Source organism: Phalacrocorax carbo, chromosome 10, assembly GCF_963921805.1.
Source record: "Phalacrocorax carbo chromosome 10, bPhaCar2.1, whole genome shotgun sequence".
NCBI classification, from domain to species: Eukaryota; Metazoa; Chordata; class Aves; order Suliformes; family Phalacrocoracidae; genus Phalacrocorax; species Phalacrocorax carbo.
The window spans coordinates 3539582-3566488 of record NC_087522.1 but is presented as its reverse complement, the minus strand read 5'-3'; the positions used below and the strand labels follow the sequence as shown (position 1 = coordinate 3566488).

General features: G+C 42.4%; 1 protein-coding gene across 3 annotated transcripts in view; it reads right to left on the bottom strand.

The window, feature by feature from the left end:
• TOM1L2 (target of myb1 like 2 membrane trafficking protein) overlaps positions 1–26907 on the bottom strand; it is a 62083-nt gene that overhangs the window by 34350 nt on the left and 826 nt on the right. For all 3 annotated transcript variants that reach the window (XM_064461465.1, XM_064461466.1, XM_064461467.1), the window contains exons 2-4: positions 7185–7269; positions 6414–6492; positions 4614–4763 (exon numbers count right to left, since the gene is read on the bottom strand). In XM_064461465.1, the coding sequence (XP_064317535.1) occupies positions 4614–4763; positions 6414–6492; positions 7185–7269 (314 nt within the window). The remainder of the gene's footprint in view (positions 1–4613; positions 4764–6413; positions 6493–7184; positions 7270–26907) is intronic.

The following is a 26907-nucleotide window of genomic DNA, read 5'->3' as shown; positions in this document are numbered from 1 at the left end:
GATCTGGATAAGCTGGAAGAGTGGGCCAGCAAGAACCTTATGAAGTTCAACAAGGAGAAGTCTAATGTCTTGCACCTGGGAAAACATAATCCAGGAGTGCAGCACAGACTGGGATCCACCTGGCCGGAGAGCAGCTCTGTGCAAAGGGACCTGGGGGTCCTGGTGGACAGAAAGCTCAACATGAGCGAACAGTTTGCTGCTGCGGCCAAGAAGGCCAACAGGATGCTGGGTTGCATCAAAAAGGGTGTCACCAGCAGAGATAAAGAAATCATTATCCCACTCTACTCAGTGCTTGTCAGGCCACACCTGGAGTACAGTGTACAGTTCTGGTCCCTGCTATACAAAAAGGATGTGGACAGTCTGGAAGGAGTCCAGAGAAGGGCCACCAAGATGATCAGAGGACTGGGAAGCTGCCATATGAGGATAGGCTGGGAGAGCTGGGTTTGTTCAGCCTTGAAAAAAGGAGGCTCAGAGGGGATCTCATCCCCGTGTACCAGTACTTAAGGGGTAGCTACAAAGAAGATGGAGACTCCCTTTTCACAGGAGACACATGGAGAGGACAAGGGAGATGGACACAAGTTGCTCTTGGGGAGATTCTCATTGGACACGAGAGGGAAGTGTTTCACAGTGAGGACAGTCAACCATTGGAATAATCTCCCCAGGGAAGGGGTTGGCTCGGCCACGTTGGACACCTTCAAGAGTCATCTGGACAGGGTGCTGGGCCATCTTGTCTAGACTGCGCTCTTCCTAGAAAGGTAGATGATCCCTGAGGTCCCTTCCAACCTGTGATTCTGTGAAAAAAGGTAGTTTCTGAGGTTCTTATATTGTGAAACATGCAGTCCCATGAGCACCAGACCTAATGAAGCCTGGGTTCTTACAGAGCACATCCAACACTTCAACACCCTGGTGTGTCAGAAAGAACAAGTTTAAAGGGAGAATTTCCCACAGCCAGAACGCTCATAATATCTCTCCCACATGAATTCTCTCGTGTCTAAAAAGACTTCAATTCACATCTGAGCTTTTCCTTCAGTGGGAGTACTAAGTGTTTCTCTTCGCTAGCCTGTACACATGAAGCTGCCAGGAGCACAATATCCAGAAAGCCTCTGCTCCCTTTCACTTTTGCTGGAAATTAGCCAAGTATTAAAAATTTAGGGGAAGGAAAAATTGAAATATTATGACTCAGTTAGAAATGAAGCATTCCCCAAACCCCCACGAATGTGAGGCAGAGTATCAGTGTGCTGGATCCAGAACTACTGCGAGACACGCGTGTGGGCTCTAAACTTAATTCATTTAGTCATCAATTTTACACTAGTTCTTTTAAAAGCTGTTTTAAATCACTTTTTATATTTGAGAGGAAAGACATCAAAGATAGCAAAACAAGATAAGAAATGATATTAATATTTAACTTACATTCCTATTCTGCTAAATTCCAAGAAAGAGCATTTCCTACACTACATGCCCAGGAGACAATCCATTATCAGTTGCAAGCTAACAATTCTGGGTTTGCTTCTCAGCTTTGTTGAGAGTAAATTAACTGCATCAACTGTTCTGATGCAGTGCAAGTCTGAACAGCCCTAGTTGAGCCAGAGAAAACAGCTTCAACTGCAAAGAGCCATTCTGTTTCCTTGGAACTGACCTTTCAAAACCATCCCTAATTCTGATGGAGATACTGACTGTATAAGTAACTCTACCCTTGCACTTTCTCTGCATTTTCAATTTACATGAGAAGTCATCTGAATGATGCTTCTACATAATGGTGTTCCCCACTTCAACTCTATTTGCAAGTAAGAGTGAAAGATGTTAGGCAAGGGATGGTCTATTTAATAATCACTCATTAGAAACTTAGAGGCGAAAGTATGCTGCGTTGCTGCCCCCAGCTTTTAATAAGGCTTGTTTGCCCAGGAGGATGTACTAATGCATCCTCTCTTTCACAGGCTTCCTACAGATTTTGTTGTAGTGAACTCACTGCATTTTACATGCTACCTGTTTAATATATTCTCTCTTCTGCAACTCTCTTCCCTGGAGAAAGGAGACACTTTCATTTGTATTCTTTCTCACCCGAGCTGGGAGCATTATCTACATTAGTGCCTCTCAGAGGTCACAAGCAGGACTGGGCACTATTGTCCGAAGTGCTGTCTACACACATTGTAAGACAATCCCTGTCCTAGACAGCTTACAATTCAACTAGGCAACAGTAATATTAGCTCTACTTTATGGATAAGGAGCTACACACAGAGCTTAGGCTACTTGCCCATTGTCCAAAGAAATGTATGACAGAGGTGAGGTTGAATTCAGATCTTCTAAGGCTTTGGGCAAGATTGTCAAAGGTAGATATTTAAGGATGCTGCTGTATAAATCCCACTTGGTAACTCAGCGTGCCCAAACAGGTTAAATACCATTGTAAATCTGGCCGCTGGATCAATGACCGTCACAAGACAATTTTTCCAGTGTCAGACACTTTTTAACACATGTACCTCCAAAAGAATTTGCCGTGCCACTAAAAGTCTCCTCATGATTTATCTTTGATGACAGTGCTCAGCTACTGGGCAGCAAGGTGGTACAAACTCTGAGGTGATATGCAAGCTCTTACCAGAGGCACAGCAATAAGCAATGTTTCCAAGGCCTTTTAGCAAGGTGAAGAAGGAAGGATAAGCAATATGTAATACATGCTAATTCATGTACACTGGGAAATAGGTTAAGTAATTGACACACAAGATGCCCAACATCTCAAAACAGTCAAGTCTCCAGACAAGAAACTGGATGGCAGCTTTATCTGCCCTTGCTACGGAGAAGCCCAGGAGTGCAAGAGCTGTAGGGTTGAAGACATATGCTGTTTGCACAGCTGTTTTCCATGCTTCCAATTGCTATTAATCCTCTCATTTCTGTTCTTATTAATTCCCTGATATCAAATTGTAAAAAGCCTACAGAAGGGGATAAATGTAACGTTAGTAGAGCAGAGCTGAGAAGAGATCAACCCCCTGGAATGGAGTTAACTCCAACTGCAGGGAGCTCTAAAGAGCAAAGTCTAAGCTGAGCAAAGTGGCCATGACGTACGGGGATATTTTGGGGGTGTGTGTCAATAGGGCAGCTGAGATGAGTGACTGCAATCACTTTTCCAAACTTGTCAGGCAATCTGGAAAACAAAGTCCCCTACCACCTCCAGCTACAGAGACACTAACAGAACCCACCCACAGGCAACTTTCATAATTCTCACGCTTTTTATACCAAGAGGTACTTAGTACCCAGAGTGAGGCTTTTAGCTCTACTGCACTAGTCTACTCAGATAAAGCTCTGTTTAATACACTGAGGCAATGACTGCGGCTTTTTGGTTATGTTACAAACACTTCCATCTTAGCTGCACTGATGACTGGGAATCCACTTAAATCCAGGACCCAGCATAAGCAACATCTTCTAAAACACTGTAGCCTTTATGGGACAGTATTTAGCCTCATCTCCTGGTCACCGCATGCATCAGCTCTCCCACTGCAGCAGGCAGGTACCCAAGGGCTCAGTCAGATGTACAAGAATTGCTTTTAATAATTTCACAATTTTTGTGCGTTGTTTTTTAGAAAGCCTTGAGATCACAAACCAAAAATAAAGGGTCCCCACAGACCCCAATGCAATGCCCACCTAATTTCCCCACCCAGCCTATTTCCTGTTCGGAAATCACTTATTTACATTGTCACGCTCTAACGATCCCCTATCCATGTACCCAAATAACAAATAAACCACAGAAATTCAACTGCATGCTTCACCACAAAAATCAGAAGTATATTTGGAAAACTATGCTGTGCGTTTTTAAATACCTTCCCAAAAGAAACTGTAGCAGGTTTATATCATTTTAAATATGCAGTGTCTTTTAGTCTCTGGTGTATGCAATAGCCTGTAGGAGCTTAGTGATAAAGCTTCCTATAATTGTCAGTTTTCCTCCAGGCAGGCACCAATGTTTTCTCATGTGTTGCTAATGGTTTGTGGAATTAACATGGCTGTTTATTGTTATGCTGCACAGAAGGAGAAGTGGCAGGCAGGCCTATGTCTGAACTTCCCCACTGCAGGCAAGGATCTGACAGTGCACTTTTACTGCACAATAACCAGAGAAAAGACACCAAAAACATTTTAACCCCTATATGGTCATTTACTTTTCTATAACCATCTTTCAAAGGAATTCAGGATGCTTTCTAATTGAGGGAAACAGCTCCATTTCACAGTCAGCGAAACAGACACAGAAAGGCAAGTGTTCTGCAACTGACAGCAAAAGCACGATCCTCTAAAATTTCCCGGCCTCAGATGACAAGCCGATCACAGAAGCAGGTCTCCAGCTTCTAGATTTGACTGTTAAATTGCAAAACCATCCACTTCTCTTTTAATAAGACCTCTTGTTTTAGAGTAGAGTGGTACCTCTCTAACTAGAATCCAGACATTTCTCCCTAGATAAAATACCTATGTGTGTGCATGTCTGTTCTTCCCTGCCAATCTGGATATATTGTTTGTTTTTGCGTACAAAAAACTTGCCACATTTTTAATGATGACAGCATGTTTAGCGACGCGTAGCACTGAAGCAGACAGTCCTTATTTCAGGCAGCAACATATGGAAGCAGAGACAAGCTGTGTACCTGAATCAGCGCTAGTACTTTATCCTGTACAATAGTGGGGGGATTATTCTTGGGCGAGATGATTTTCACCAGAACGCCGTCTATGAAGTCACGGTTTGCCACTAAGACATGGAAACGATGGCCGCAGTTCTTCACACAGGTCTCCAACACCTACACACACACAAAAAAACATTCATTGTTGGAGCAAAGCTTGATCACATACATAGCACCTATGTGGTTGGTTTCTGATTTGGCTTTTTTTTTTTATTTTAAAACTTTTGACGGAAGGGACAGAAGACAAAGGAGAACTTACACTTAATCTATTACTTCTTCATTTCTTCCCCAATGTTACCATAAAGCTTCCTTCTCTACACACACATTCAGATGTGCCTCACCCACCATTAACATATTGGGCACTTTTGGGATCTACCTTTGCCTGTTTTCAAGGTAAAGAAATATAAAGTTTCTTCCTCTTCAAAGCAGAACTTTCCAACCTGCACAGCTGAAAAGCTAAGTACACAGCATCACATCAACAGCAGGTAAGACAGAGGACATCCTGTCACAAGGAGATATTATTGTGCTGTGGTACTCCACCATTTTCTGTGTACCTGGAACACAGCTGGACCCGCTTGCTCGGAGCTATAAGTCACGTTTTAGAGTCGGGAATTCAAGTGAATGATCTTCACTCATTCAAAACACTCCCTTGTGAATGCTCTGACAGGCTATACTTTGACACATTTTCCCCCTGCAACCTAGCTAGAGGCACCTTCCACTTGCCATTCAACTGCCATGGAAGAACAGCTGTTGATTTTTCTCTGAAGAACATGATTAGCATGGAGATAAATCCAATGCGTCACTTCTCCTTAAAGCCATGCCTAATAACCACTGCGGCTCTGCATCTGAGGAGTCTGTAATTACTCTCCTACTTCAGCTACTTTCATCAGCCCTGATGACATGGACTCATTCCTGATGAATTTTGCTCTTTCCTGCACAATGGATAATCTCATGGTTTGGTCTTTGGTAATCTGTCAAAATGACAATCCAGGATAGGAAATGGCAAGAAGACAGAAAGTACAGTCACGCTTCGTCAGGGAGATGCAACAAGAGCTGTGTGAAAGAATCATACAGATCACCTACCCACAGCACTATAACTCGATCTAGTTACTGCTGCTCATTCCTCAGACTGCTGCGGCGCAGAGCCTGCTCAGCACCGCGCGTTCAGAGGTGCTGCTTTACCCAGGAAAGCCCTAGCTAAAGTCATCAGTAGGAAAGGTCACTGGCCAATTATCTCACACCTTGGCAGTGCTGCCTAAATGCACAGAATATAATTTACACTTTATTGAGTGAAATTAGATCAGCATAAATTAATTTGAGTCTCCTACAGAGATCCATTCACAAGGGAAATTGTGCATCAGCTACTTATGAAGCTGAAAATACGGCGAGTCCATCATCCTCACTTGCAGATATGCCCACATCTGTTGTCTTGGAATGGAGAAAGAGTCAGACACAGGGAGATGAAAGTAGAAGGAAAAGCCCAAAGGGTTCACTGACCCATTTGGGCTATTTTAACTTTCCTCAGTCAGTACTTGGGATCAATAAGAGCCCAGAAAAAAGCAAAAATCAACTGAGTCAGAAAAGAACTATGCAAATTTTCCAGCAACTCTCCCCAAGGAAGTGAGGATGCAACTGGAGAGAAGAAAAGGGCAGGGTAGTGACTGTTAAAGCAGATACTGTGTACATTCAAGAGAGTGCCAGGAAAAGGAAAATGACAAAAGAAAAGGGTTCTGCCCTTTTGAGGCATTCCAGCCTGCCCCCACTCACCGTCAGCGCCAGCATGACCTCTCTGTAATTTTTGTTTCCATTCAGCCTCTTCTTCAGTGCTCGAATGGCATCCTTTGGGCTGGAGGAAAAACATAACATTTTTAAAAGACAGCTCAGAGACACTTTTCGCATGCTATATACTGTGGGAAAAGGAATCCTCTACCATTTCCAGCTGGACATAAGCATGTGTGTTAACTTCAGATTACTTGACTACAACCAAACTAGGGTCATGTAGAATTACGTGACGAAACAAGATATCACAGAAGCCAAGACCAGAGCAATACCCAAGGCCTCCAAAAAGGGAAGATGTTGATCAAGCAGGAAAGATTGACAGCCACTCAGAAAAAGGCCCAGGGCATAAGACCAGCGATCAGTTCTCCTGCAAACTGCAAGCAGCACAGCTTTTCTGATGCTGAAGGAGATGTATCAGAGAAGTTCTCTATTCAAACGGCTGAAATTAATAGCACTGCAGCACTGCAAAGAGATACAGTTGCTGAAAACAAGAACCCCAGAAGGACAAACTTGGTATCCTCTCCAGCAATACATTTTTCATGCCAGCCCTCCCAAGCAGAGACCGACCACAGAATGTGCTGCATCGTACAGTAGTTTTCTGAAATGTCTAAGGAGCAGGAAAACTAAGCAACTCATACGCAAACTGCATTCAACTATGAACATCCGCCCCCAGCCTCACTGCACCTCCTCACATGCTGAGCACAACTGGATGAAGATTGTGTTTATGAACCTTTCAAAGTTTGCTGAAATAGCACATACCCTTCTTCTGTCTCGTTGATAATGTCACAGATCTCCATATTAAGTGTCCAGTCTTCACTCTGCAGAGAGCCATCTGTGGCCTTTTCTGTAAAGTAAAGAAAAATAAATCTTTTCACATCTTCCTGATTAGGTACTGTACTTCAATCCATCTTCAGTTACTCTGAGCTGAAACTACCCAGTAAAAGAAAGGGAAAAAAGAAAAAACAAAAAAGAGTCCCCGCTGACTGTAAGCAACATCAAACCTTCCCTCCTGGTTTTAGGGATCAGCATAGAGGTTTCCAGACAGAATCAATTATCCCTCAAGCTCACTACTTTCAGCTGATATAGATGGGCTGTTCTTCAGACTCCTGAATTCCTGGGAGAGTAGGAAAATGTCAGCTAATTCCAATTTAAACTTGTCAGCTGCTGCATTGCTGGCAAGTTATGAGGTAGGAAAATCTCCCCAAAATCAACACGACCTCCTCCCTGTTTTAGTAGATAACATCTCCACATGAAGAGAGGGAGGAAAGATAGCAACTTGGAGACAGAATTCAAGGAAATCCAGAATTTCAGTATCTAGAGAGCCATCAGCACACGCAAACATTTAGCACATGACAATTCAGGTCACAACATCATTCACGGGTGCCCCTTTTTGCCTGGGACTCTTTTACTCCTGTACCGTGGTTCCTCAATATCTACTTGCTGAGGGACTGGGCACTGCTCCCCTCTGCCCCACGCTATGTCTCCAGTCTCCTCTCCATGCTGGGGCTACGTGCACATCTCCCAAGCACAATCCACCTTCCTCCTGGCTCCCAAATGCTCCCTCGCTATTTGCACGGCAGGTAAGTCAATCACTCCGGCACCAGACTAAATTCTATGGGAAGGATGACCTATAGCACTGTGATGGTGGCAGATGCCAACTGTTGGCAGTTTAATTTATAGACATCCGCCAGAGTAGCATAACCATAGCTTCAAGTAATCAGTTGACAAGAACTATTTCCTCCTTGGGATTTCCTCCTAAATCAATATAGTTCTGCCTAGTGGTGCCTAGAACATCCCCTGAATTTTTCACATTTCTCACTTGCAGCATTCAAGCCCTATCTGCGTTACACTACCCACATTCAGAGATGCTATCAAGTGGAACATAAAGCTTGTCACCACACACCTGAAAAAGGGACCTTCAAGCCAAACATGACCTCCTCTGCTAAATTAGTCTAGGTTTTTCTACAGATCCTTGGCACCCAATGTTGAAGGTAAATAGGGTAAACAAAAGCATGATAAAAATGTAAAATAAACCAAGAAAAAAACTTCTAAACATTTTAAAGCAGAAACAAAACCAGAGGTGTCATCTTTTCCAGCTATCCTTCTGTCTTGACATCAGACCCCAACCTGTCCCCCAGAACAAGGCAGATTTTGTTTGAGAACACCAGGCTCCAATGACTTCAGACATCTCTTTTTACCAACGTTTTTTCCATTAACATTTCTATGACTGTGACTGAGGATGTAGATGCCCACAGGCCATATTACGGGACATTATTTGGAGAAAGACTACATGTCTGGGTAAGACTATGTGTCAAGTTTCAGTGACTTGCCTACACCAGAATCGTGGCTAAAGCAGCCCCACCAAGGACTGCAGTCGTCTAAGTCTGAGGCAAACCAGACAGCTATGCAAAATCCAGGCAGTGAGTGCTGAAAAGAAGCCATCTATCTCCAGAAAGGGGAGCACCCTGTGGAAAAGGAGATCATGGAACAGGATATCACTCTCTACAGGCCTTGCTTCCCATTCAGAGGCAGTGCTGCAAGGCACAGAGATCACTGCACAGGGTCTCACCCACCGGGGAGGAAATGGAGGCTGCAAAACTCCCAGCCGTGCCATGTTCACCTCTGGGTCTTTTTCAGCCATCACCACCTCATGGCCACAAAACCTCTTTCTGATTGAGGAGGAGCCTCAGAGAGATGCATGAATTCCAAAATGTCCGGTAAATATTGGACAGGTTATTGAGTATTTTTAATTTACTGCATTTAGGCTATGTCAGGCAGGCTATGTTCCTCTGAAGGAAGAGTGCAGACAGAGCTGTTTAATGTTTTCTGGGATACAGGAATTCATCTTTGTGAAAAGCTACTTGTAACAATCATTTTTTAGTTGCATTTTGTTCTTATACTATACATAAAGTTTTATTGTGATAGAATGTGATCTGCCTTCACCTCCATATAGCCCTTGTTACTTAGGAAAACATTTTATTTAACATTACAGAAAACCCCATAATATTCAGAGATATAAAAAAAATCACTACATCTGCTCTGCTGGAGAAGGCGATCGCCAAAGCTGCAAAGGATTTTATAAGCACAATTCTGCAGAATGAGAGATTATGCCTTAAATAGAGGGTATTCCTTAATCTGGGCATATGATTTGTTCTCTTAATCAAAAACTACATTAACAAATGTGTGTGCTCTTGACAGCATTTGGCATCAGGCAGCAACTTAGCAATATTCGTACTCTCTAGTTCTGCTATCACTTTTTATAAATGCTTGTGGAAGATGCTGATCCTGCACAAAGTTGTGCTAGCAGCCAATTCATTCATGGGTCTTGTAAGACCCATTTAGTTAAGGTTTCTCTTCACAAAATGTGTATTTGGCACTACTCCACAGCTAAAAACTGTGATATTTTAGAGACGGTAGAGTGAAGAGATGCTGCTGCAGCACTGCATGGAGGGTGCATAGGATCACTCGTCTGGGGTCCCCAGTAACCTCACTGGTATTTCCCTTCTGAGATATACTAGGGAAAACGAAATCCCCTTTCTCCCGGAAAGTTTGGTTAGTGCCTTTTTATTTTTGCACTTCTGTTCTTCAGTTGGAGTAATAAGTGGTTGAGACTGTGTGGGTTCAAGACGTAACAGTTGTCTTTTTGAGAATTAGTTCTTTTCCCCTTGGGTAATTTTTAATTCGAATAAGAGTCAGAAGCTAATTTTAGTCTCTTCTTCAGCGACAGAGAGCGCACAAGCTCTTGTCATCTGTAGTCGTCTGTCCTTTGTAGGGTGCGTGACCCAGATTTGCTGCTGCAGTGCTCTCTCAACTGTTACAAAGGAGTTAACTGACTGCAGAGAAGGCATACGGGTTTGTGTGTGATTTGTATGAAGAAGAGTATCGTGCTGCAATGAATTGAAAGCCTGCAGAGCTCTTCCAGAACCAAAACGCAGCAGGCTGTAGTTCTGGATTTCTGGTGACACGGCTCTGTCTGCACTCATCCGTAAGAGAATCCCTGCCCAACGTATCCAAAATGCAGTAAATTGAAAATACTCAATAACCTGTCCAGTATTTATTGGACAGTTTGGAAGCCATGCATCTCTCTGAGGTGCCTCCTCAACCAGCAAATACAAACCACTGACAAGATTAAACAGATTTTGGAAACTATCTCAGAATTGTGAAGGAATGGCATGGAAATCGTGCAAATACCCTTTAAAAAAAGTCACCAGCTCCTCAATCTCCTTCAACCTCGTTAAAAGGCACCTAAATGGTGCTAGTTCACACAAGGGATCTGGAACAAGACCAAAGGATTCCAGGGTGACATAAGAAATGTTAAATTAGACAAGGAAACAGGCAATGAGTAGGAGTCCTTCCTGCCCCTGCCCTCACTGAACTGAAGAGTTTATAGCATAGTTTAATTGCATAACAAAAGGGCTGGCAACTCCCAGCCTGGGTGCTGAGGGTGCCTTGCACAGCTTCTGCCCTGAGAGCAACTCTGAGCGCTGTGTTACCGCCAGCTTCGTCACCGTAGCAGGGGCCAGGAGTTGGTGTCTCACACACAGACATGATACCACCACTGAGATTACCAGAAAGTCTCTCTCAGAAACAAGATGCTATCGGTTCCCACCATGTTTTCCAAATTAAAGCATAAATATTCTGATAAAAAGAAAGACAATCTGGCACTCCACGCCTGACATGCTGCAGACCTTGGGCACTGCATATGCACGTGCAAGCATCAGCTTATTTCTAGTCTGCAAAGAAAAGGAGAAAAAAATTGTGCTATTTTTTCATTCACACCTTCCCTCTGAGATCTAACTCTTGTGGCCGCATTTCCACACTCTGTCAAATGGCAATATCAGTATTTCCCTGCTCACACTGAAATCATGTACATTTTATGGCATTCAGAAGGCACTGCTCAGTAGCGTAGAGTGTTCAGTGTAAACCGTCTCAGGGCACACTGCCCCAGCCAAGCCTCTTCCCAAGCAACCTGCTCCGACCTGAGAGATGTCACCACAAGGAAATCATGGCCTGTGTAACCGCCATGTAATAAACAAACAGGCTGTGCAGGGCAGGACAGGAATGCCCTTTTAAATGCCGGGGAAAACCAGAAGAACTTTTACCACCCATCTTGAACCCAGCTCAGAAGTCATGTAACAAAGAAATGCTAACACTGTTTGTCCTCAAGAAGCTGCTCTCACAGCCCTTTTCAGTCCATACTACCTTGGCTTCGAAGTTACAGTTCAATGATGATGATGATGCTCTTAAAATTTGACTTTCACATATGGATGAGATAAAGCAGAGCTCTTTGCTCTTCCCTGCTCCCCCTTCCAATGCTCATCTCTGACCATTACACCGAACTTGCCAATGGAGACAGCCTGAAGATTTTCATTAGGATCGCAACTGCACAAGTTGAAGCCTTGATGCTCTTTAAATCACATGCTATATGCATGCTTACACAGCTGAGACTGAAAAAAATACTGCTGGAAGCACTGAGAACATCTACTCAACCTGAATAATGACAGCAGGCATGTCCAGGGTAAAGATCTCCCCAAAAGGTCTATCTATAAGCACCAGTAAGTGACTGTGGTGCTGCATAATGCTCTTGGAAGAAAAGGCAGAAGTGAAAGTTAAACATTGCACTAGCTACAAATCACATTAAATGGAAGGGGGAGACTGTGCTGTTCTCTGTCGGAATACCAGAATCTCATGAATGAACAGATCTTTGTGTTCAGAGAAATCACAGTTTTCTCTCTTGGGACTTCTCCAGATGTTGCTTCAGAGACTCGATTCATACGTTTGGGAAGAATCACGCATAAAAAATCACCTTCTGTTTATGCAAGAAGCATGCACACCAACGCACTGTATTAGAAAGTTTGATTCCAAATTTCTCCCCTTCCCTCTAACAGGGAGGTTTGGTGTTCAAGCAGCATAAAACATGGGTTGGTTTTGGGTTTTGTGGGTTTTTTTTTTGCCTGGAAGTTCAGAAGATTACAGATCTTAGATCTTTGTCTCACCTCTTAACAGTCCACCTGCCTACCTGCTGTGCTCCAAGACTGAAATTAGCAAATCAAACAGTCAGATGTGTTAAATATATTTCACTCTGCATAATATGGGACAGAGAAGAGAAGAGAAGAAGCCACAGTATTAGTAGGCTTTTGCTTCCATCCTACTGGTCCCCTTCCCTTCAGATCAGTGGAGCTCTCTCAGAAGCAAGGGCTATCAGCTGAGGTCAAATGCAAAATGCTTTTATAGAATAGACAAATGTCTTTCAGGAAAAAAAAAAAAAAAAAAAAAGAGCTTTGCAAGGCAATGCAAAACACACAAGATAGCTCACAAGGGAAGATAAGCTATTGAATGAGGTGATAACGTCTCTCCTCTGAGCTGTAGCTTATAGAATTGTTTTGCTTTAAAGGATCATTACATTTTGTGATGGCAGTTGTCTCTCCTGGATTCAAGAAATCATCAATGACCTGCACGGCACTGTCAATAGGACCTGGGGAAAGACCATACAGACGCCATGGAAACATATTTCAGCCGTCCAAGCAAAATGAAGATAAGACTAGAGATCCTCAGCATTTGCATGGCTGCTGAGTTCAAGACATCTCACTTGGAAGACAGAGATAGACTAGAATAACACGCTTGGATACTCCTGGAGCTAAGAGTCTATCCTTGCTCTCTCTACATTTGCTGTTAGAAAGACAGTCACAGACACTTAGACATTATGGTAACCAACAGGAGGTTTTTTCCTTTTTATCAAAACGCTGCTATTAAAAAATAAATGTGACTCATTCAAAATTCAAGATCAAAACTCAACTCTGAAGTGACTTACTCACAAAAACCTGCCAGTCTCTTTGTTAGAAAGCACAGCTCCAACAGCATTTTTCAATTAGCCACCTCACTGCTCCAAGTCCTTTTTCTACATTCCTTATTTCACACTGCTCTGAAAATGCTGAGCTTCACACTTCCAAAGAAAAAGCCAGTCAGCTAGAACAAACGGGCTCAATCTGAACTGCAAGGCATTACAGAAAAACGTGATTTGGGTTGTACTGCTGCAGCACTGGTCATCCACTTTGACCGCTGTGATTTTTCAATTGATTTTAGCTATGCTTACATCGAAACTCATTGGGGTGAAGTCGTCTATCCTCCTCTCATTGTTTTGCCCGAGTTTCTGGGGCTGAATAAATGAATAATCATGGTTGTAGCTGTACGCTTCTACGGGAGAACTTATCTTGGGCCGCATACCTCCGGGACACAGGGCTCTACCCACCCTGGGGACAGTGATGCACAGACACCAATATCTTTCTATCTTTCCGTCACATCCCATAATCTTCCGGTCGCCGATCCCTGTCTATTCCGCTACACATGGTTTATAATGACTGCGGAGTCTATGCTAAAATAAAATAACAAGAGAAGCTGTGGACATGCATATGTGCAATCATAGTGAGTATTTAGCTTGAATGCTGTTTGAAGGCACAGCGGTAAACAGGGAACTGTCATCTCCTCCAATTAACTTTCAGGTTTTCTTCTTTTTGAAGCTGCCGCCCAAATGCCAAACTTCTTCAAACCTGCCTTCCACATCATGCTTACCTGCAATCATGAATATGTAATATGCAATTACTGTGCCTTTTTAAAGACCACATGGTATTCACAGTTATGCTACAACATTCCTGTGATTTAGATATGCTACAGAAAAGACATCGCCCAACATCTCCCACAGATCCAGCCTCTCAGGAGTAGGAAATTACAGCTGATTAACCGAGCAGAGCTGTGCAGCAGTTTCAGAAGCAGAGCAAGGTGAATGGATTAATACATTTTAAACAAGTATTAACAGCTGTATAACAAAGAAAATTTTTCTTTCATACTCAGATCAGAGCTTCATCTGAACAGGAAGAAAAACAAACCAGAAATACATATAGTAATATTAGAGTAGCCAAGGGAGAATATCAGCCTGACTCACTTAGCTTATCACATCTCATAGGTCTCAATGCATCTGCAGGTTGTAAAACCAGACGGACCTTCCAGTACTACGCTATTATATTGTACAGAAATGGCCCAACAGGGCAACCTAGTCCAGGCAGTTTCTGTACTCGGATGTCGTTCATCTCAGGCACAAATGATGGTTTAGTCACGGTCCTTAAAAGCATTTGGAATCTGGATCTCAAGGAGAACAGTGTGTTTCTATACAATAAAGACTTTTGTTACGAATCTTCTCACTGAAGTTCCCCATCAGCAGAAATTGTTGCTGCTGCCAGCACGCTCTGCTGAATGACATGTGTATGTAAGTGGCTCTCTTTCAAAACAGATGGCAGAGAGAGACTACTGCTTCTTTAAAACAAAGTGAAATCCCTCTGACTTCTTCATTCTACACAGCTTTAGAAACAAAACACAAAAAACCTCACCTTCCTCCTGTGTGCGGCACACTCATTAAAGCTAGCGCGTTGACCCATGTACCGTAAATAGCCGTCCTTCAGAGCTAGGTCATATGGCAGCAGCTCCCAGCTCATCAAGCCATTTGCATGATTTGGAGGCACTTTTTCCCTAAAACAGCCTGCACCGCACGTTTCTTCACCTTTTTCAGCAGTGACCTTGGCCAGATTCCCATCTCATTGCAAACCCACGATATTCAAAGTATGGTGCTACTTTACAGTTGACAAACAAGGACCTGCTCATGTCAGAAATCAATACGCTAAAGCCTTCAATCAGAAATGTCAAAGCAGTTTTAAAATATATGTCCTGTATTAATGGATTTTAATGGATTCGGATGGAGATGTTTACCATGTGATTTACTGTAGGTGAGCAACAAATCAATGTTCCTTTATGACATGTCACCTCTCATGACAGACCGTCCCCTAGTGCTGTTGTATCGGTGGAGATGATGGCTTGCCACTTTGCAAACATCTGTGATCTATTAGGAACACTTCCAGTAGCCTAATATTATCACACTCTTGAGTGTCCATCTTTCTTCTCTAGATGAGAGGCACGAAAGCATAGATTAACACCTTTCGGGTGACAAAACGTTCTCCCTCGGATTTGCCATTTCTGAATTTGACTGCGACTCGATGGCTTGTCCATATGACTCTGTGTGGGAGAATTTATCAGCACAGCATTGTTTGATCAGGTCAGTCCATCAGGACGGTTACCCGGATCTCCTCCTCCTTTAACCACAGTAAGGCAGCCGGTGCTGTATACCAAATCGCACCAACATTTAGTAATTTCTATAGGCAGAACTCGGATTGTAGCCTCCTACTCGCCAAAGGGTTTTTATGTTGTTTTAATTTCTCCAGGGAATTTGGATGATTGGGAAGGGGGGCTACCTTGTGCCTTAACTGGGGATACCAGTTCCTTAACGGAGGATCTCAGGTATTAAAACACTGACATACTGGATGAATAATGCCTGTTCACCAACAGTAGAAATACAAAAGTTCTTAATAGTTGAGCCTTTGGCTCTCTCCCGTCCAAAAAAACTGCCAAAGAAACTGGAAAAAATAGTCGTCTTCCAAACACCCCTTAGTAGCTGAGAAGCTTTTCTCACCAGAAAGACAACTCACTACAGACAACCCCAATATTCCAAAAAAGCTCTTTAACAACTATCTAATACATATACATGAATTTGTCCTAATGCCAAAAAAACAACTGCTAAAAAAATGCAGACTCCATTCATCTTATCAGCCTGAACTTACAAATCTGAGAGAAGGGGGAGCTGAAAGTAGTGATTTATTTCTCAACTTCTTTGTTAGCAAGTATGGCTAAAGGCTCTGTTACAGTGGGTTTGTTATTTATAAGAACACCAGTATGACAGTTCCTTAAACAAACTGTTGCAAACTGCTTTTTAAAACACTCCCCAAAAAATGCAGAAAAACAATACCACACATACCAAGTGGAAGAATGTATTTGACCGGTAAGATACTACCAGAAGGTAACAGAGAGGAATATTCTATGCACCCGGATGCAGTTTTACCACCCAGAACTGCAAGCAGCGCAGTATTAAAATTTGATATCCCAGCTGCACAAAATGTTGCAAACACTTTGAAGAGCAGGAAGGTGTCCTGATCTGTTACTTGCTGCCCTGTTCAGGACTTCAACGGCATCCAGTAATTACAGGTGAGACCGAAAAAAAGGTCTTTATGAAAAGTTATGGATGATCAGTGTGTCAGTGAGCTATATTTGAAATCTATCAGGTCTTGATGGCTAATTTTGTACTACATGAGTAAAGCAAGTTCTAATAACTCACTTGGGACTTCACTCCAGTACTTACAAGCTACGTGCTTTTCATATTCATAAAACAAAACTAATTGCCTTTCATGGATGAAATGTTCTAAGAATTTTTAATCCACGTCAGCTGCAAACTCTAAAAATCCATCCCCATATATTTAAAGCTCCCCCTCCCACCCGCTCACTCGTAACATGTTGTTTGCTACAAACAAACCGGAAGGCAAAGATAATCCATCAGGCTCCTACATCGGTATTATTTATATTATTTTTTTAACACATTACTCCTAAAGTCAATTGCCCACATTCTCACATACTTAAAATAAACTGAAACATTAATTACATTTAGTGACGGGAAAAAAAAGGTAAAATCTCCCATTCCTACAAAGAAAGCAGTTACAAGAACAAGTTTACTCCTTAGCTGCAGCACACTACAGCAGAGTTTTAAGTAAACGTTCATACACGATAATTAAAATGTATTACAAATGAAATGAAACAAATCTTGCAGTAGAGTATTTCATGTGCATGTCCCCACACCCAGCTCTGCTGTATATCTACAGCTGTGAAGGTGAGAGCTGTGCCCTCTGGAAAACCACGATTACCCCACACGAGGAGGGAACTAGACAGTGAGGAGTCTGCAGCTTTTGAGGGCTGACAGTTCACATTTTCTTGCGCGAAATGATTCGGTTTGCTTTTCAATTTTGCAGCCTTTCCTCACACTGCTTTGAAAGATGACAGCAGGCCTGTGCAAGAGGCAGCTAGCTCAGATCCCATTCAAATTCTCCAATACCTCTGTGGCTTGAAGATCAGCGTCTGGAATACACTAAGCGTTTTCACCACGGGAAGAGGGGTGAGCTGGCTCCTGTTCTGCTAGGTAACAGGAATCACTTTTGCCAACGCTGCTGTCATTGAAGGGCTCTATTGCCAGCTGCCCGTTCCAACAAGCCAAGCTTGCTATGCCTGCAAAAAGCTTAGCAGCTAAACACTTCCAAACGATCTTCTCAGGAAACCTAAGTCCAAATCAGGCAACAATAATAACAAGATACACATGTGCAATTCTGTCTTGTACAGGCTGAGAAATGCGTTATTTCTTGGTCTCTAATAACATTATTAAAAATTCTGCTCCATTTCTACAGCCCTCTTTCTCATGTGACACTGCCGTAGATAAGCCTGAAAAAGACTGATAAATAGAAAATGTAAATACCGTAAGTTTAGATCAAGTATGCAAATGCCTATTTCCAAGACTGTCATTTTAATTTCCCCTTAAATCCCCATTCACCAGCTTGTGTTATCTAGCCATAAAACTTTGTAAATTCTTCTGGTCAGGAACTGTCACAATACATTTTATATTCCACTTCAATCGCCTATATTGCATGATACTGTTAGTGTGGTAAAATTAAAAATGACATAAACGTACCAGGGGACTGCAGCATACTCGTGGAAAATATCTATATTGGTCCTTGGACAGTTAAAATTCTAAATAGAACAGAGATTTTGAGCACGGCTTATAAATAGTTTGGCTTATTTACTGTATGCAGCAAGGAAGCAAATCCTGGCAAACAAAAAGTGCGGCTCTAGTGCATTCTGAAAACTGAAGATTATGGATGGGAAGGCACCTTCCCCAGTGTGAACATAAACGATCTCCTGGAATCTACAGAGAACCAGCTCTCCAGTCTTTGCTGCTTACAGCTTGTTAATCAACAACACAGAAGTCACAGGATAGCAAATAGCAAATACAAAACCTACTGAAGCCTTTTTGGCAGCATGACACTGATATATTTTAGTATCACTGCTCCTGCTTGGGAAAGCAATAAGCACCAGCAAAGGCGCCAGCCTGGCCTCGTTCACTGGTGGCCAGCTGAATGACTGAGCTTCGCCAGCTCCGGCTGAGCTTAGCCTCTCCTGGGCATTCCCTCAGGTTTCTGGGTGAATCAAGACTTTCTCAACCTCTTTTGGATATTACATTCATGTACACTATTCACGTTCTTCCTCTGATCCCAGCAGCAGCTTCCTAAGCAACCGACAACAGTATAATGATGCCTTTTATGAAAGAGTGCCCTTTAGAGGCATAAAGCTTGCCTGAGCGACGCTGCACCGTTTCAGCTCTCTCCTGGTGATCATCAACGGCCTGGAGATGATTCTGCAAGCCAGCATGCAAACTGAGGTTTGCATTAAGGGACGCTACATACGAAATACCTCATTAGCTGCAGCAAGACTCGAGGCTAATACCCTTTAAGGAACCTGGCTGAAAGAGGGATTTTTCATTACTTGCTGGCTATGCCGAGTCATTGGCATAGATGGGGATTTTAAAGGCAGTTTTAATTACAGCAGGTAAAACCCCCACATGATCAAGCTGCAGTGTCAGAAAACCACCAGAACTGTACACCGACCCAGTTGGGTTGTTTGCTGAACTTTAATCATTTTCCAAGTCTGACAGCTGCTCAAACTTAATTGCTCATTACGCTTGTAAATAAAAACTGATCTCACTCTCTGATTAGCCAACCATCTTATAGTTGCCATAACAACTTCTCGTCTAATAAATTATTTCAGATTTACCATTATTTGTACTAGCAGAAAATTTCACAAAGGTCTGAGATCGCTCTTTTCACTAAAATACCCTTCTAATTAGAAGAACCGAAAATCAGTAGAGAAAGGGCAGCTCAAAGATAATGAAAAAACCAAGCTATTTACTACCACAGCTTAAACATGAGATAAGGTTACCCCAAACCCAAATATATGCTGGATCCTGCTTAACCCCTACCTTTCACTATCAACCACCTTATTATCATACCTATATCCCATAACAACTGCTCAGGGAAATACTAGACAGCGTTCAGGTAATAACCGGTCATAATGCGGAGACCAATTTCAAGATTCACTCCAGATGAAATATTCCAGTAAAGTTTGCATATTTTCTCTCCTAATCTTAACTTAGGAACCAATTAACTGGTTAAATTCCTTAACACTCTGTTAACTGATAGGAGCACTTTTCGTGAACACTGAGGAGTTCAGATTCTCAACAGCGTGATCTAAAAAAGGGAAAAGCATTTGTGTTGAGCCCAACATGTTCATTGTACCAACTGCAATGAAAGACATTTTGGAAGGAAGAGTTACAATCTAGTATCTCATCTCCGGATCACCTCAGTCAAAAACTTACTTCAGGCTTGACTTTTTGGACAAGACTACTAATTAAAGCCTTACAGATGTCTGAAAAAAATTAATCTGTATTTCAGTAAGTATTTGGTCACCGCAGTTTAAGTAAAATGCCTCTATTAAAACATACAGACATATTTGTTAGTCTGAGAAGACAAAGCGATTGGAAGCCATCAAATACCACTAGCCTGTAGGCCTAGTACAGCATAAAGACCTTCCAAAATTTGCTGGCGAAGCTGCTGAAGCTTGCGATTTATTTAATCTGCTCAAGGTAGCTTTTTGTGCATATAGACAAGGAAGGATGCCCTTTTCCTTCCAAAAGGAAAATAAATGCAGAAAGCAAAACTGAAGTTTAAAAAAAACAGTCAGGAAATACCAGATTTTAAAACAGGAGATGTTCTACATTTACTCAGCCATGCAAGAAATGTGAATTTTTTGTTATTTGGATCAAATACAAAGCTGCTCACACTTCTTGCAGTAGATGCATCCCATGAAAATATAGAGGATGGAACATGTCCAAGTTAACAATATCCTCAATATTCCTGACCACATTTGGGGTATTACAAAAAGTCTTTCTTGCCTTAAGAATAAGAAACCAACTCTCTGCAAAGTTCTTGGGGTTCAAACACCAATCTGTGCCTTCGCTTTGTATATGTTTTCTTTGATCCAAATTTGAACAAAGAATTTCTTCCCAAAGTAATCTAACCCAGAAGGCTTCTGAGGACCAGCTGGGGAACAGACTGGCTTACTCTCAAAGAACAGCCCCACGAATTAACCAAACTATTCAACAGGTTTCTCCTGAATATCTTCTCGTTTTTAAGTCTCCTGATGCTCTCTGAGATTATGCTGCAAACACTGAGCTGCCAAAGGGTTTCTGCAAACTGAGAGATACAGAAGCACGGGTAAATAGTCTATACATAGCTGTGCCAGGAATTACCCAAACACAGACTGGGTATATAAATACATGGGACTTTTTCCTTCCCTAATCCTTGGTTTTGAAACGAGTTACTACATTATGGGCCCTATCTCATAATTGTGGCAGGTACAGAATAATCATAAAGCGTATATTTAAATTTAAAGACAGCGCTGCCAGTAACAGACTGGCTGAATTTATTTGCATCTCCCCTACCTGAGCAACGGGAAGGGTACCTACAGATTGGAAGATCTGGCTCTGTGAGTTAGGTAAAGACGTGTTTACCTGTAGCAAAGGACCTGCTCCTACGGGAAGAGACACCAGGCTTTGCAGAGCCTTTAGACCAGCATCTTTTATGCTCAAGAAGCATCAGTTTCAAAAGAGCCCTTTACCATTGACGATAACTGAAACAAATGAGCAAAACAGTCGTGGAGATCTGTCAGCAGAATGACTAAGCAAATATGGAAGATAAGGCTTATCTATCCTAGATAGGATTTTTATACTCAGCAACAAGTTCCTTTTACGTAGAAAACTAGTAATTCCCAAGGTGGATGCAAATGAGAAAACAGAAAACTAGTTCCAGATTATCTGTGCAGATTCATCATATGGGGGAAAAACTGCGTTATGCAGGCTGGCCTTTCGGGTCCCTTCCGAACTCCTCAGGGCTCTTTCTCCAATGCGCTCTCCAAACGTTTATGCTCTTTATCGCCTATACATTGCACAGATTTTGAAACCAAAACACAAAGTGTGCAATGATTTATCCAGAGTCAAATATGAAATAGCAGATGAGGAAGGAGATTGCCAGGCCAACCCTGAAGAGCACCAGCCCTGCCGGTACCGTGCAGCATCCTTCCCCAGGACAGTTCATCTCACTGAAATTTCTGCAGCAACTGCTGCTGCTCCTCCACTGACCCTTACCACCGAGGATACCACCAGATGCCTCAATCGCCTTCACAGAACACTTAATTATAAACCCAACATAGTTTACAAAATCAAAGGAAAGTCTCACTAATTTAAAATTGTCTTAATTCAACTAAAGAAAACACACAATACTTCTTTTTGTGGTGAAAATTGCTTTGGATGCAATACAAAAATCACTTGGAAGGGTCTGTGGGGATTTTCTAACTGTGCATCTTTAGTCAAGCAGATTTTAAATATGCAGTTTAAAAAAATCTGTCGAGTACATGAACAGAGCAGTATCAAACTGGGAACAAGCTATCCTCACACTGCAACCGCTCACACATAGATTTGTATTAGAAGCATATGGAAAATACACTTGAGCGTACTACGCTGGAAGAGATAAATCTGCATTACTCAGAAATACATGCTATAATACCTTCACGAACTACAATCTGCTTTTGTGCCTGTAAAATAAATCCAGTCTCAGAAACCTGGTATTAAATGGTATTATACTAATTATCCAGCTTCACACATGTATGTAGTTTCTCCAAGTTGCCAGATTCATGACTCAGTATTTATTTGCTCCTTTAAAAGCAAAGATACCCATTTTCATATTTCATGGAGATTTTCCTTACAACATAATCCATTGTCATGAAGTGAAAGCAGATCCAAATAATCTTATAAAACTAAAAGCATTTTATCAGACCCTCTTTTGCATGACAAGCACAATTCTGTATGAACAGTGGGGGGGCTGGATTTTAAATGACTGACCAGCTATGGGAATACCTATAAATGTACTTAAAGTCTGAGGGGAGCACTTTTTGTGCCCTCTTCACTGAGGGAAAAGACAAATTCATCTTTCTGATGCTGTGGGCATTTGATAGCAAGAAAAGTTACTGCTACCTTGTACTGAGAAAAGCTTCCCTTAGAACAGGGCACAATACCACACGGGTTATGGGTAAACGCAAAGGACTTTTTACTTTATTAAAATGCAATTAATGAGAGGAGAGATGATTCAGACCCCAACAGCATGCTGCAAACACATAATTTTATTGGTGCCAGATCCTGAGATCATGGTGTGTACTTTAAACACTGACTTCTGGCACTGGGAAAAGGTTTGTCTTTAAAAAAATGTTTTACTTACAGCACAGTAAAGTAGTAAGTTTACTCTGAAGGGAACTTAGGCAAATTGGGTATACGGACATGAAAGCCTGGGTTAATTCCTCCTGCAGAATTACCATGGGTTGCTCACTCTAATACATCTCTCTATTCCCGCATGTAACCATCAACTCATTTATTTAGGAACCATTTTTGTTCTGAGACTCATAAAAATCTTAAGGTATAAGAAACCTGAAGAAAGGTCTTAAGTGCTTCTTATAGAAAGGAAAATAAAAAGGTGTTTATACACACACCCCCCAAACTGAGGCATATTCTCATTTTTAAAAAAAAGAGGGGGGAACAAAACAGCAGCTCTGGAAACAGACTCGGTCCACCATATTCATTATCAATTTAACAGCCTTGAATGGAAACTGCAAGTGCTTTGATAAAAGTCAATTGAAAAGCTGTCTGCCTCACTGTTGCTTCAATAAAGTGCCGCTGTATCTTTTTCTGAAACCTTGTTTTTGTAGCTTCCTTAAACAATACTCTGTATTAAATCACTGCACTATGCCTCCTCTGAAAACAGACCCCAAGGCAAGTGTCCAGGCCAGCACCCCTCATTCAAGCCTCCTTTCGTCAACAGGGACCAGGGATGTAAACCAGTATCATCTGATCAACACCCCTACTCACAGTTCTGCAGGACACCTTAATTTCTACTATATTGTTAAGAATTAACTTTCAGAGCTCTGTGCATTTAAGTCAGGTGCTGGACCTCTCTCCTGGAGGTCTTTGGCTCTGAGTCAAGCAGACTTCAGGCTGCGGCAAGAATGGCTGACTTCAGCAGCACAGGCAGCCCTGACCAGAGCCCTTACCAAAATGGACCTTGATGCTCCTGTCCAACACCTTGTGAGAAGCCCATTTCACACATCGCTGCCCCAGCTCAGCACCTTCGCACCTCAGGGAGCTGGAGGGGCCAGCAGCTTGGTATGGATTCAAACAAATAAACACTCTCTGCAAACTCTCCAGATTAAAAAAAAAAAAAAAAGAACACCAAAACCTACAAAATGTAACTGCTTTTACGGTGTCCTCATGTGTAAGCCATATGGTCTATATCAAATAAGCAGAATGAGCAAAAAAAGTCACCGGTACTCCACATTCTTGTAATTCAATCAGCTTTAATCATCTAAGATGTTTTTGCTAACCTACAGTAAGGGTATTTGTTCTAATAACCTTGAATAGAGTGGTGACACTTTAAAGATGGCTCCCTTGAACAAAGAAAGATAAAAATGCAATTTACGGCAGGATGTTGAATCTCAAGGCATATTCCTGCTACTGTAAATTGCGGCTATTTCCCCTGGCCAGCCCCTCTCCAGATAGCAGGCAGCCTCTCTTTGCCGTTTTACTACACATCTTCCTGTACTTCTCCTCGCTGGTCGGGAGTATTCTTCAAAATAGTCCTCCTCTAAGGGTCTAATCTATCTTATTTACAGTATTATCTGGAAAAAATAAACAGTTCAGTTTTAAGAACTGGGCCAACACTCAATGCTACAATGGATCTTGTCAGCCCCAACATACTTGGCAGCTTACAAAACCCGTGGCACCCAGTTCCACCCTCTAGAGTCTCACTAGCTTTCACAAAGACCTTTCCAGCAGGGCTGGTGGCATGACCACCCCTCAGCCAGCCAGAGCCGCGCAGCACAAGATGTCAGTGGAACCTCCAGTGACCCGCTGGGCTCCAAGTCCAGCACTGCCAATGGCTCTGGATTCACCGAGCACGCAGCACCACTTAAAAGCACCAGCAGCACATCAGCCTCCACACACAACCCCTGCCCAGGGATCTTCTTGAACAGGCCTGGTAGGAAGCGCTGACCACCAACAAAAGCGACATTGTGAAGGGGTGAAGGGGTGAAGGGACCATGAAGACTCCTTGTAAGTCCTGTGGGATGCTGAAAAGCACCGTATGCTCACAGAGCCTTTGAGAAGTAATGGATTCCGCCACATAATCCTGGATGAGATTTTTACCTTATACACAAAATGGTGCTATTACCTACCTCCCTTCACCACAACCTCCGGGTGAAAAGTAACATGCGTTGGGCAAAACAGATTTTAATTTCAGGAACCTCCTAGGCACACTGCAGCAGCCAACTGCCTTCCACACAACAGCCCTGTCAAAAAAACACTGCCCCTGCTTGGGAGGGGACCTTGCTAGAGACATACGGACGGTTCAGTGTCCACGGGTCAATCAAAGTATTAAAGAAAAATTAAGTGAGGTTTGGAACTAGTAGCCATGGTGCTCCTTTATACAGTTTCTGTTATTCGACCACTGGAAACAAAAAAGAGGCTACTATATAAGCCCATTGCCAAAGAACAGGTAGCTTTCAGTGATGAGGAACCCTGGCTGCCATTGAAACTGCCACTTTAGATGCAGGAGTCTCTATCCATCTCCATTACAAATCCTCTGAGCTCATCCTAGCATTACTTTCCCACATTAAGCAAAAGAGTTAACATAAAAAGCCTGTCTAGCTTCAGACATTATCCAGATAAAGGAAAAAAGAGAAAATCCCTTGTATTACCTCTCTCAGCTCTCCCCAAACCTTCTCTGACATCTTTGTTCTCAGACCTGGCATTTATCTGAAGACACTCTCTAGCCCTAATTAAATCTTCATGTGAACCACTGCTACTTCCTGGCAGAGAACATGCATTCTTGGTGTGCTGATGGACCTACATAATTTTCTGCACTTCTCCCGTATGGTGAGTGTTAGGCCTTGCTTGAAAACATCACAACTGTGTTCAACACAATATGTTTAAACAGAAATACAAAATTATTCAGTTTCTTTTAAAGAATGAAGAGAAACATAAGCGAAAATCATATTCCACAAGCTCATTGAAAACAAAGTTGTGGAAACACTAGGCAAATAGCATCGTCTGAGAACAAGGCAAGCTTTTGTTTTACTGTTGCCTCAGAAAGGGATTACTGGCAGTGATATGAGAAGCAGAAAAATTTTTCTTCCAAAATAAGATCTGCAGCTATCTCTTCCCCCTCGAGGATGAAAAAAGCATTCTTAAAACACAGCTGAATTTTGCATTAAGGGAAGTCGCATTGTGAACCCCTCACACACACCTAACCTTATCTGATGAAAGCAGCTCCTTCAGAGCTTTGTGTTCAAAGCCTCTAAGTTGGCAGTGACTGCTCATTCAAAGGGAGCAAGGGGATGTCAGAGCTATGAAAATCTTTACATTCCAGAGTTACAAAGGCAGAAGGCTAACCCTCCCACCCCCAAAAATTCTTAAAGTCTTAAGGAAGCCCCTTTAAACCACTTCCTGATGCTAAAAGATACTGACAATAAATAAATGAGGAATTATTGCCTTCCCTTAACAGTGCTCATTGTAGAAGGCTTGTCCAAGCAGCAAAACAGCCAGCTGTCCTGGCAGATGTGGTCAGATGGCCAAAGACAACAAAGCAAATTCACTTTAAAAATCATGTTTAACTTTCACTGTTCTCGTCATTATCCTCCAACTCTCAGCACTTCTCTCCCTAAACAGAAGAAATAAACACCCCAGATGGCTAAAGAAAAACAGCAAGCTATACATATGTTCCATATAGTCTGACAAAGCAAGAGTCCAGCCATCTTCAACACACAGTGCGAGACTTTCCCGTTTAGGGGCCTTTTAATTCTACACGGGGGTGTCTCTGCACGTGTGGGTCTTAAGGCCACGACGAGGTACTTAGCAAAATTTTCCACTTTAATTCCCCAAGACACAGGTCTTCCATCATTCCATAAATTAATGTAGAATAGCTATACATTATACTATACTATACTGTTGCTTATAAAACAAATCAAGGAAACTATGAGCATGGTTTCACTGGAGAGGGATGCTGGCGCAAGTGTATTCAAGTGAACATTGCTTTGGCTTCTGGAGCCGTATGCCCCGGTCCCCGCACTGCAGGAACCTGAGCCAGTCTGCTGTTCTTTCCCACCACAAGATGAGAGATCTTGTATTTCTTCAGGGCCTAAGAGAAGAAAGCAGGAGGCAATGACAGCCCACCCAACCGTGGGCAAGTTATCCAACTCTGCACAAGTGGCACTCAGGCTTTCCCCTGTGGCTCTGGCCGTGGCAACCCAGACCAAAACTACACTTGCCACAGCTGAGAGTGAACGTGTCTGTGGGAGGGAGGGAGTAGACACAGCAACCCAGGAAGGACTTGGCTAACCACGCAGTGAAGGC